The sequence below is a fragment of the Synchiropus splendidus genome, chromosome 4 (genome assembly GCF_027744825.2).
Source record: "Synchiropus splendidus isolate RoL2022-P1 chromosome 4, RoL_Sspl_1.0, whole genome shotgun sequence".
Classification (NCBI taxonomy): Eukaryota; Metazoa; Chordata; class Actinopteri; order Syngnathiformes; family Callionymidae; genus Synchiropus; species Synchiropus splendidus.
In genome coordinates this window covers 22,609,902-22,622,584 of record NC_071337.1, presented here as the reverse complement: position 1 = coordinate 22,622,584, position 12,683 = coordinate 22,609,902, and the positions used below count along the sequence as shown (strand labels likewise).

Sequence of the window (12,683 nt, the reverse complement as noted above, 5' to 3'; positions counted from 1 at the left end):
CGTAGGCAGTCACTGCTGGCGACTAAAGTCATCAAATCCAATGAAAAGCCGAGACTGATAAGAGCCACTTCTTGACGTCACAATAGATTGAATCTTACCTTTGTCTATCACAAACTCTGCCCTTCAAAAGTTGCAGCTGCTGTTCTCCACATGATCACTTTAGGGATGCGTTGCTCTTCTGAATCCCAGTAGAACGTCGGGTCACATGAGCGCGTGGCTACTTCTCATGCATCCACCTTTTTTTTTTCCTTCCACAGTGTTTCCTTTCTTGAATATGATGTGTCATAAAGCAGTCCTCATCTTCCAATCTCACCGGGGTATGCTCCATTAAACAAGTATGAAAGCCGAACATCACCCAGCAGACGGAGCAATTGTTCAAAGTGAAAAGTACTTTTCAACAGGACAGTCATCATTTGGTGACCTGTGAGGTGTCACACAGGCTTGAAAAAAAAAAAACCAAGTCTTTCTTTAACTATTTTATTCAAACAAACATAAAAATAGAGTCCTAAATGTTCAGAAGGTGGGATTGATAATGCATCAGTCAGAAATAATTGTTTCATGACATATTTTATTTTTTAATACAAAAAAAAAATCCATTTCTAAAATGGTGAGCTTCAATCCCGCCACGTCACTTCCACCTCGTCTGTTCGGTACCTTGACAAACAGAGCAGTGATCAGCCTCCATAAACAGTAAGTCAACTAAGTGTTTTTTACCTTTGTGTGATCCAGGAGTCTTTCAGCTCGGTGACTTGACCAGAGCGGAACATTTCCCAACCCGCTTGAGCAATCATGGCTCCGTTGTCGATGCAGAATCTGCGACATGGAGCAAGCTCACTGTTATCTGAACAAACCTTTACTTTTGGGAGTCAAGTGTGGTGACGCCTGACTTGAAGAAAAGGGCATTGTTTCACAACTGAAGCGATTTCACTCTGGATGGCTCGCTGACATGTGTTGAAGCACTACTGTACAAGTCCAAAAAAACCACATGTATTTCTTCAGCAGGTTTGGACAGAATATATCTGTGGTCCAGACAAGCTGCCGGAAATTTGTGAAATAATCACCAACTTTGAGAGACAAACTCATCACTATCCTCTAAAACACTGCTATTATTGCATTATTTAAGAACCATTTATCCCAACAGGGATATCATTGTAAATTATATTATATGATGTTATATAATATGGTGCATATGTATTCCTTATTAGAAAATACGTAAACCTGACAGTTTTTCCGCTTGGTAACGTAATAGCCTTCTTTTTTGCATTTCCACAACATATGTCATAGCTCACACTTTAATAGAGCTTAACATAAAATTCTTCTTCAGTTATTATTTGCCTATCGCAACAAGCTACCATAGGTACTGAACAAGCAACACATCCTCACTCCCACGGTAATATATTGCTGTTGGGAAAGAGACTTTTGCTTCCTATAATGACAAAAAAGTCAGCCTTAAGCGTGGTGTGTTGACACATAGGCATTTCAATGGACCGAAGGAGCGTTTTCCTTAATGTGTAGCGTCTTGTGGATTGAACTAGAACCCTGGTATCATCAGCACCATGTCTGAAACATTTTCTCGGTTCTTTCGTTCGCTAAGTATCTTTAGCATTTGAGATCTTAGTGTAGCACATCTACTGTTGAAGAAGGCTGAGAAACAGAAATGATCGTCGGCGAATGCTTTGTAGTTTTGGTGGAGTTTCACAACGCTGGACCACAACATCCCAGGCCAAGTAATCATTTCTCCACAGTGCTGCCTTCATACACTGGAAAACCACAGATTGTAAAGAGGGTCATGGGCAATGGTCACATCCCTCAAACTCACGACCGTCGGCCATGATGCCTCCAGGGCACCAGAAGAGTGTAGCGCGTGCCTCCTCAGACCACACATCCAATAGAAGTAAAAGAAAATAGAATCACAATTCATTTTCATGGGATCAGCATTGTAAAATTTTGTGAGCATTATGTGCAAAAAGTGCCTTGTAATAAAAACCAAATGCTTTCACGTTATTTAGTGTTACTTGTTGCTCTATTGTACACACAGCAGAACACATTTCAACTTGATATAACTGATACTGCTCAATGAGTTTGGGGTGTCAGGCTTTTTATTCCTACTTTGAAGCTAAAAGCCCAATGTAACTTATATGTTATACGGCGATTTTTTTTTTTAATGAGCTGTTTCCTTGAAATCATGAGACTGTCACAAGGTCATCGCAATAGAATGTTTAGTAAAACCACGCGTCCAAAGTGGGTGCTCTTGTTTTTACCGTTCATCCGTGGCGAACAGTTTGGCTCCTCTCTCGTCACACATCACCTGCATCATCTCCTGCAGGCGCAAGTTACCTGCACAGAACAGGTGAGAACATTATCCCCACAGATAAGATAAGTTGCCGTTAAGGATGCACTTCACAATCTTCAACTTAGAATAACACACTCCAACATTTCTGCCAAAAATATATTTAAACAAGATTATGACCACCCACCAGTACTGAATTTTGGGAAGAAGAAAAAAGGCAGTATTCAAGCGTTTTGAGCAATCTGACAACCCACTCCGTGTCATCAGTGGTCGAGCCACCAGAAACCTATTCTGTGAACCTACAGCCGACACCGCCAACGATGAGCACCTCCTCCGAGCCGCAGTGAGCCATGGCCCTCTCCGTGATCTCCACCAGCATCGCAAACATAGTCTCCTGTGGAAAGAGAGGCGTCAGTGCAGCTAGCTGTGTCGTTCAATGCTAAAATACTGTATGAGCCAAAAGTTTGGACATGCCTTCCGATTCAGTGTTTGTTCTTTATTTTTACTACTTTCTGCATTGCAGATACACAAGTACATGTGTACTGAAGACATCAAATGTACGATGTAGGATATGTGGAGTTATGTAGCAAAAAAATGTTGAATAACTGTAAATATGTTTCATATTTTTGATGACTCAGAGCAGCTGTCTTTTGCTTTGTTGCGCTGCAAACTCTTTGCCTTCTTGAAAAACTTCATCACGTAGTCACCTGTTGGAAAACCGGATCAGGCGACTACATCATGAAGCTCATCGCCAGAATGCCAAGAGAGAGCAGAGCAGGAATCAAAGCAAAGGGTGGCTGTTTTGAAGAATATATAAAATACAAAACATGCTTCGCGTAATTCCACACTTATTTGTTTACAACATAATTCCATATGTGTTCATTCATATCTTTGATGCCTTCAGTGAGGAGCTACAATGTAAATAGTTCAATGAAGGAAAAGGCATGAGAATGAATGAGAGGTGTGTCCAAACCTTTGGCCGGTACTGTACATTTTTTGAAGTGACAAATGTTAAAAATGGGCGACATGAAGAGCTCGTGGTTTGAGGCTGACCTGTAAAGAGAAACACAGGTCCTCCGCCGTGCACTGCCCACTTCCCAGCATCTTGTGAGCTGCATCCTGTTGAAGTACAACAGTGGAGTGAGACCTTGTGAATGAAATAATTCATTCACAGGCAAAAAAAAATGCTTTGCGGTTCATAGTTTTATGACAATAAAGCATCATTTAACAGCTGATGTTGACCAGTGCTACTTTAACTTGAATGAAAGGCAGTAACTTCGTCACCTCAATGTAAGACAATATCCCCGAAAATGACACGTCCATCCCTTTGACGGTGTACGGCAGCTCCACGTACTGAGTTCCCCTGTTGGCCAGGAGGAGAAGTGAATACAGCAAGTTTGGTAACAGTAAAATGGATCATCAAACTGAAGTGTACTCCGCATATAAAGTGTTATTTTGTCGAGTGTATGCCAGTATTTGAGTGAGCGCTAGCATCAATTGTGCTGTTCTGAAGCGAGCGTGTGTGTGTACTTGTAAAACTTGTGGGGAATAATCCTTGGAAACAAACCTCCGTGTGAGGACATTTTGCATTGTGGGGACATTTTTGCTGGACTCCACAAGTCTAAACCTCAATTTGAGGATGAAAACGCCTGGTTAAAGTTAGCCATGTGTTTTGGAAGGTTTGGTTTAGGCTGGGGAAAGCATTATGTCAATGAAATGCCCCCACAAGGAGAGAGATATGAGAGTGTGTGTGTGAGTCGTATGCTAGCGCTTTTCTTGATGAAGCGTTTCTGCCTTCAAGTAGTCGTGTGTACACATAATCATTATCCAAATATCAGTGATGGCTTTTGAGTTGCTTGCATGCTTCCAATGAATCCGTCTCTGTCATGAGCACTTGTCAACACTCCTGACTCTTTTGGGTCATTGTGTGCACATGGTGGGTGAATGTCAGAGTCTGCAGAATTTATGGCTGGACCCAAAACTATATACTTTGGTTTGTTTTACAGCATGTATTTAGAGTCTAAAAGCAAGTATGCACTTTTGTTAGCAACGCATTGCTGTGTGTGTGTGTGTGTGTGTGTGTGTGTGTGTGTGTGTGTGTGTGTGTGTGTGTGTGTGTGTGTGTGTGTGTGTGTGTGTGTGTGTGCGTGTGTGTGTGCGCGCATGTGCTCATTCACAGTTGGTCACTCACTTCTTAGCCATCTGCTCTATGTTGTAGCCCGGACTGGGGTCATTGGATATCTGAAAAAAATTATGGTTTGATTTCATACACCACAAGAAAAATGACCACAATCACAACTTGACTAAACAGTGGCTCCAAACCTTGATGACTCTTGCAAATCTGTCCAAACAGTTGCCAATGGCGATGTCGATAGTTTCTCCAAAGATTCTGTATCGCCGCTCTGAGTATGCTATCACCTGCACGGGGAGGTGAATCAGAGCAGAGTTTTGAAAACAGCACAAGAAGTTGAACACTCACACCATACAATTGTGTATTAAAGTGTCAACCACAGCTGTTTTTAAGCTCCAACTGCAACTTGATAGCAAACTAAATATCAGAGAAGAAGAACACAGAATAATTCCAACAAAGTAATAAAGGAAATATTTGCGTGTGGCAGTATAGACCAGGAACTCAGCAGCATGAAAAACAGTTTGTATTTCATGTACATTTCTCCTCTCCAGTATGTAACCACAGATTTGTGTCTCAGCAAAAACACAGCGCAACGTTTCTGAATTCATCTAGCTCACCTGCGTGTTTCCTCCGCTCACGTAGAGCACGGTGGGGTTGTTGGCTTTGGTGATGAGTCGGCCCATCTCGATGTGGCCGATACAGTGATTGACACCAACCAGAGGCTTCCCCCAGAGCTGTGCCACGGTCCGGGCCACCAGAGCCACCGTCACCAACGGGGCTCCCATCCCAGGACCTGGTGAGGCAAATCAAGCATTGACTCGCACCTGAATAACAATATATAATAACAATAACTGAACACACACACGCACGCACGCACGCACGCACGCACGCACGCACGCACGCACGCACGCACGCACGCACGCGCACACACACACACACACACACACACACACACACACACACACACACACACATATATATATATTTGCCTCATGATGACTTCTTAAAATTCTCACTATTTAGTCTTTTAAAATCTTTTCTAGTATTTAACTTAAAATAATAATAATAATAATTTTCAATTCAGTATTTTGAATTTCTGATTTTTAATCTTCACACATTCAATGTGCTATGCATGTAGACGATGATGATGGTTATTATTATTGATATTCCTCTTATAAATGCAATGCAAATGTTCTAATGCTAAACTTTATACACATTAATGAAGCCCCTGTTTCTTTTACTTTGCCACATATTAGCCACAGTTATTGAATAAAAACAGCAACAACAGCATTGATAATGTTCTATGAGGCATTAAACAGTACCTTTTGTGTACGCCACACAATCCACCTCAGCAGGTTTAATTCCTGCCTGATCTAGCGCCTCTTTCAGGACGGTCAGGATGACAGCACGATGGTGTCTGGCTGTATCACTAGGCTGAAAACCTGGCGAGAAAACAAAGATGTGAATGAAATGAATAGAATGAATGCGAATGAAAAGATGTCAGACGGTTGAGATGGTTGAAGATCTAACATACAACATTCACCGAGGAGAAAGAAGCCAGTCAGAACGAAACTGCTATAATGCTGATGGCAAATTCTGACTCGCCTTGACCCGGCGGGGTAATGTAAGTGCGCCTGGGGTTGGACAGGACTTCGCCATCCTTGATGATTCCTATGCCGATCTTGTTGGCGCTACCTTCAAATCCAATGACCACTGTCATGGCAGCTGGAAAAAGCACCAGTCACATCATGCACAATCTGCACTCAAACAATTGGACATATGAAATATAAATTGCCTTTCTAACATAAAACTCAACAAATAACCAGTCTAAGGTATACGCTGTAGACAAGTCAGGATCACTCATCCCCCCATACAACGCGTTCTTTCACTACATTATATCGATATTATAGCGACATGCCAACGATTTAACATGCTTGTTGTGGCCTGCTCAACACGAATTGCTTCAGCACTGCACCAAAACATAACGTAGTTATATATAATCGTATATTCTTTACCTTTGAAGTGCAACTAATTTAAAAGGAACGAGGAAAAATCCAGCCAAATATGTCGTTTTCGTTAACTTCTGTCACTTCCCTTACTAATGTGAAGGTGCCAGTCTTCTTCTACGGAGTCAGTGACAACACAATTGTGCGACACTGCCCTCTAGTGGGGAATCATTGTCAGCTATTAAAAACGAATCCGTTTTATATTTGAACTTCAATTATTGAGGCGTGTAATTATTCGTCTACGTCTTTCATGATTCTCCATTTGAGTCACAATCACACCAAATATCACTGACTAATCAATAATGAAAATGAGCTTTAATGGCGAGTTGGGGTTATGAAATCTAATTTGAGCCATGGCGGGCTTTTGCTAAAATTACAAAGTATCGTGAAAAGTAAATGATATTTGCTTTAAAGCAGCCAGAAAGTACTCTAAATTCGTTTATAATAAAAAAAGAAAATTGTCTTATTTTGAAAGCGATGACGCCACCTGACTGTTCTGCTTGTGCGCCTGCGCAGTCCCGAGCGTGCCAGGGGGAGTGTGACCGAAGTAGCGTGCTGGTATAAGCTGCACACGCATCTTCGAAAGTAAGACTATTGTCGCGTTCTTCGATTCGTACGGATTCCTTTGTGTTCACGCACTAGTCTTGTCTTGAATTTGCCGTTACAGTTAATACCCCTAAAGATGTGTGAGGCCACGTTTTGCTTCTCATTCATTCCATACCGAGGCCCTTCTTTTGTTATGCAGGGGGATGCTAGTCCTAGCCATTAGCAACTGCTACAATGCGTGGAGTACTGCTGAATGTATTCGTCCATTTGTGTTTACACTCTAAACTTAAAGCTTCTGTTGTCACCGTGTATTTGCACCGTTATTGTGTACGTCACGATAAGAATATAGCCAGGCATTTCTGCATCACTCGACCTTCCTGGTGATGACCCAACCTGAACTTACGAAGTCCTGTTGACTACGTTTATGGGTGCCAATAAAGCGACTGGTTTCCTCTGTCACGTTGATTTCGTCCCAATTTTGGTGCTTGCTTTATTGTTGCGGGAGTCCAGTTCATCCATTTCTACTGCTTATCTGAGGTTGTGGGGGCAGCTTCCAAACTAAAGCGGTCTAGATTCACAATCCTCCCAAAGCTTGAACTTCGTATGCCAGTTCCCAGGTACTAGTTACTTTTGGAATAACAATATCACGTGCTCTTGTTCCTGCAGCGTCGTGTGTGTTGTGGTGCGTGCGTGCTGTGTGTTTGCAGGGTGTGTTTGCCATCAGAGCAAGTTCAAGCATGAAGAGAGGCAAGAATGCAGAGGAGGCCAATGGAGATGGTGACAACGGAGCTGGTACTTGTATACATACATTTATTTTATTTTAAAATGCCATTTTGTCTTAATCCTATCTCTGACCAGACAAACCACCGTTGATGTCCAGTGCCAAACCATTTATACTATTCAAAATTGTAAATTTTGTCTTGTACACCATTAAAGCTGATACCAAGAAACAAAAGAAGACCAAGGAGCCAGAAGCCCCGATCCTGTATGAAGACCCCCCTGACAAACTGACCAGCCAAGATGGACGTGAAGTCAATTTCAAGATTACATCTTGGAATGTGGACGGACTGAGGGCCTGGGTGAAGAAGAAGGGTCTGGATGTGAGTTGGCATGACATCATCAAACAAATCGCACTTTTCCTGTTTACATCTGGGTTCCTCTTTCATCCAGTGGGTTCGTGAGGAGTCCCCGGATGTTTTGTGCCTGCAGGAAACAAAGTGTGCGGAGAAGTCATTACCTGCCGAGATCACGTCCATGCCCGAGTACCCACACAAGTACTGGAATGGATCAGATGAGAAGGAAGGCTACAGCGGCGTGGCCATGCTCTGCAAGACTGAGCCTGTCAATGTCACTTATGGAATTGGTGAGAGGACTTGACTTTTCCTCCCCCTTGTTTACGTCTTTCTTTAGACTGTGATATACATACACAGTCGTGATGGGTGGTATCGGTCTCGTCAAACAGCATTGATGAACGGTGTCCTACTTTCAGAGACCGCTAGATGCCGCTCTTTGTTTAGAAATGATCTGAAGTTTGATTGAATTAGTTGTTCAAATCCAAACCGTTTACAGCTATCAGCGCCATCTGGTGGCCGCTCAAAGTCAGTGCACTGATCATTGTCGACCCATCACTAACATGGGTTAGTCATGGGTCCCCACAACCGGCTGTATTTCGCTGTTGTTGTGAAGTGACTGTTGAAGCCTTCTGGGTAGTGAGAGAAACGAGACGGTGACATAATCGTTTTCAGAAAGTATTGCATCCGCTGTGCACACGGAGAGAAAATGTATCCACTCTGGGACCTGGTTTCAAAAGGTGTCAGATTGGGCGAGTGAAAAACAAGTGTGGATACTGCCGGATTTGTCTCTGTGTGTACAGGGTCTAAAATGTCATGTGCTCCTTCACTCCATTGTTTTTAAGTAGTGTTATTCACTTCTCACTTTGGTATCCTGGGAATCCATCCACATCATCTTCGCACTGCATTTCAAGTCAACTCCAGAGCCTCTTTGGTTTGATTGGATCATTTCAAGTGATGTATGGCCAGTGTCCTTGTATGTGTGTATCGAGACACACTACACTTACAAGTGAACACGCAGAGCCGACTGTTAGGGCCTAACATGAGCGGTCGGTTGAGAATTGGAACAGGCCCACAGTATATTCTTTTGAAGCGTAAAGTCGTCCCTTAACTCTCGTATGATTTCTTTCTTCCAGGCAAAGAAGAGCATGACAAGGAAGGGCGCGTCATCACGGCAGAGTTTGAGAAGTTCTTTTTGGTGACGGCTTATGTTCCTAATGCCAGCAAAGGTCTAGTTCGCCTTGATTATCGCAAAACCTGGGACGTCGATTTTCGATCTTACCTGAGTGACCTGGACAAAAAGAAGCCAGTGGTACTGTGTGGAGACCTCAACGTTGCTCACCAAGAGATCGATCTGAAGAACCCCAAGGGCAACAAGAAGAACGCAGGCTTCACCCCGGAGGAACGCGAGGGCTTCACTGAGCTGCTCGCTGCGGGCTTCATCGACAGCTTTCGTGAGCTTTATCCCGAGCAGGCCTATGCATACACCTTCTGGACCTACATGATGAACTCCCGTGCCAAAAACGTGGGCTGGAGGCTTGACTACTTTGTACTGTCCGCCACTCTGCGTTCGGGGTTGTGTGACAACAAGATCCGCAACAAAGCAATGGGCAGTGACCACTGTCCCATCACCCTGCTGATGGCTTTCTAGCTTTTGATAGCATAATAGTGACGCATCAGCCACGTGTTGGTTCACCAGACATTGTCTTTAGAAATATTAGAGAAGTAGTCAGACCAAAACATCTACTGCAAACCTTTCTGTTACATGATGCAGTTGTCTTCAATACATCATGATAAGTACACTAAAATAAAACTACTGATCCACTGTTCAACCTTTTTTAAAAGCATTCATGGTTTTCATTTGCCTTTTTCTCTGAACTGATGTGGACTGGTTCGTGGAAATTGTCAAAACAAAATAAAGGTGATTTATAGGAAACTTTTTTTGCCTTGCTTTCCTCATGTGCATCTCAACCTCGTGGCTTAAGCCAACAGGTGTCATTGGCCTCGCACCTTTCACCCTTCTGCTGGGCAAAAGACGTTCATCGCCACATTAGACTAGTCATCCTTTATGGGGAAATTCTGTTTACTTTTCCTTCAAGGGTTGATCTCTTAACATTACGACCTTTTAAAGCAAGATTGAATGCATCACAATGAGGGCACTTGTAGCCTGCTTATTCTTGTGAATCCTGGAGGGGGAGCAACTGACCTCTCAGTCACAGAACCTGGTGGGGAAAAACATTGAGCAATGCCTTTGATTGGGGCTTGAATATGTGATGCCAGTCACACATTACTGACTGAAAGATTGAGTTAAAATTCCAATACATACTGATGAACTTTACAATCATCAGTCAGAGGTAGGGGGCATCCTACTCCTGCACAACACTTAATTTCATCTTAAGGGATGAAAAATGTTCCATTCCAGTTCCTGTTGTCTTTCACAGCTTTTGCAATACACAGATATTTCTTTGTAATAAATATGTAGTTAAGGCTTCAACTTCCTCACTCCAATTGTCAGTTGTTTACCATTTCTTCTACTCTGCAAACAGATGTCTTTTAAGTTTAGCGGTACACTGCGGAACACAAACCAAGAGTTATCATATTCAAATGTGATGCAAATACAAAAGGGGAAACTCAAACATTAAATGTAAATTAGCAAAGAAACGTTTTCTTTCCACATGGAATGAGCTGTGTGTGACTCGAATTTGTTGCAGAAAGAAATGTTATTTGACTTGATAACTCCCCTTGTGGTGTGACTCATCTTAGCTGCGATAATGTTGAAATGCTCTTCCACACAGGGGCTATTGCACATACATACTTGTAGTACTTCAGTCCATCGCAGGGCACACACATGCAGACGCCTACCGTACTATTCAATATTAACTTGTGATCGGTTGGTTGTGTGTTTCAGAGCCGCATCTAACACATCTTATGATAAACCCTTTGATAGGGCCACAAAGTTGGGCATCTTCCAAGAAAACTCTTCTTTATCTGGAGCATGTTTTTGCCGACCTACCCATAGCCTCATTTGGCATCGTACTCAGACATAGTGCAATTTCATTCAGCAAACACACAGAATGGGATTACCTGCTGTTGGGCTGCTGCATCTCTGCAGCTCGCTCCACCTTTGGGAGGACCTTCTATCTTTTTGAGGACAAGGATTTCTGCGAGTTTTTCCCTTGGATCCCCATTGTTGTTTGCACCCACTCGTTCGACCTGTGTTCCTTGAATTAGAGTCATCGGACTGCTCAGAAACTATTTCTCCAGGGGCCAAATTGTCAAACTGAATGGTTCCTGTCTCAGCAAACTAGAGGCTTGCGCCTTCACTTGACTCTCATGATCTTCTGTCACATCATCCGCCACAGTCTCTGCTTCAACAAGTGCACGCTCCCCCTTGAATGTCTGTTGGCACTGCAGGCAGATCTTCCTGTGGCAATAAAATTCATCGCAGTAAATTTAAGATTTTTTGGCACGTTCTTTTCTTTCATGTCATTCTGTTTTTAAACTACATTGTGTATAGCCAGCCTCCACACTCTCCTACAAATAGCATTTTGTTGAGTTTTTAGCATTTGTATATTTAATATTTTTATATTATTTGTTGTTGTTGGACACAGAGCACGTTACGAACGTAGTTTGTGTGTTAGTGTCCCAGGGACTGCCTGAAGGAAAAGCAGCGGCCTCACTTTCTGCACCTGAGTGAGTGGATGACCCTCTGTGCCATCAGCGATGAGGCAGACTCGAATATCTTTTCACACTCCCTGCCCCACTCCCTGCAGAGGGAGCACAAGGCTCATTTGTTTGTCGTCATCTATTTGTTCAGTGCAGACAGCGGTTGCATTTTGCTCATCGCTTCCACTTCAGTTGTTTTTTAAGAACTGATTCAGCATCTGTGACCTCTTCAACATCTTCTGCCTCTGAAGTCATTTCAACTGCTGCCACATCACCCAGCGGTGAAGCCACAGGTGAGTCGGATTGAGGCGATTCTTCACATTTTAGAATTCTGATGAATGATTCTGATTCCTGATAAGTAATACATTGACGTCAATAGATCAATAGATATTTTTATTCTATAAATGGCTTCTCATTGGCCTTATGTGTGTCCCACTCTTCGTAACAGTAGGTACCATTTAAGAAGTTATTTTAATAACCACTATCTCCTAAATAACCAGTTGGTAAACAATGTGACCACCATTTTTATCAACATTATTGAACGTCCGCCTTAGTATGACGTTTTAATATGAAATAAAAGGGAACATATGTTTGTATGTGCATATGGATGATGACCAACTTTCATCTAAAGAAATCTTACCATGCTGCTGTAAGCTGCCAAACCATTTGGGGTTCTGAAGCAACGTCTTTAAATCTGCATAGTCGGACAAAACCTTCTTCAAGCCATAACAAACACGACATGTTCAAAGACGACATTTAACATGTACCTCTTCTCTTTACTTATGAAAGTCTTTTGAGATGGATGAGTGTAGAGCACGTCAAAGTTCCAGTTAAAGCCTGCAACAATCTCTACAGCAAGACAAACAAAGTTGGACCCTGTTTACAATTCTGGACAGATACATCCCTCAATATATTCGGTAAAAACAAACTGTAACTCAGACACTATCTTGAGGTGTTGCTGGATGTAAAGTTGG

At 42.6% G+C, this 12,683-nt stretch overlaps 2 protein-coding genes across 2 annotated transcripts; one reads left to right on the top strand and one right to left on the bottom strand.

The window, feature by feature from the left end:
- Nucleotides 1-463: 463 nt before the first annotated feature.
- osgep (O-sialoglycoprotein endopeptidase) lies at nucleotides 464-6,563 on the bottom strand. The gene is made up of 12 exons (XM_053862665.1): nucleotides 6,437-6,563; nucleotides 6,027-6,146; nucleotides 5,744-5,863; nucleotides 5,039-5,214; nucleotides 4,613-4,708; nucleotides 4,482-4,531; nucleotides 3,575-3,653; nucleotides 3,344-3,409; nucleotides 2,594-2,684; nucleotides 2,262-2,337; nucleotides 715-813; nucleotides 464-654 (listed from the first exon to the last, which is right to left on the bottom strand). The coding sequence occupies exons 2-12, from the start codon at nucleotides 6,139-6,141 to the stop codon at nucleotides 615-617; spliced, it is 1,008 nt and encodes a 335-aa protein (XP_053718640.1). The 5' UTR covers nucleotides 6,142-6,146; nucleotides 6,437-6,563; the 3' UTR covers nucleotides 464-614.
- Nucleotides 6,564-6,942: 379 nt separating this feature from the next.
- apex1 (APEX nuclease (multifunctional DNA repair enzyme) 1) lies at nucleotides 6,943-9,979 on the top strand. Its single transcript, XM_053862937.1, has 5 exons — nucleotides 6,943-7,012; nucleotides 7,640-7,765; nucleotides 7,910-8,073; nucleotides 8,144-8,336; nucleotides 9,180-9,979. Exons 2-5 carry the CDS (start codon nucleotides 7,711-7,713, stop codon nucleotides 9,692-9,694), a joined length of 927 nt encoding a protein of 308 aa, XP_053718912.1. The 5' UTR covers nucleotides 6,943-7,012; nucleotides 7,640-7,710; the 3' UTR covers nucleotides 9,695-9,979.
- Nucleotides 9,980-12,683: the final 2,704 nt, after the last annotated feature.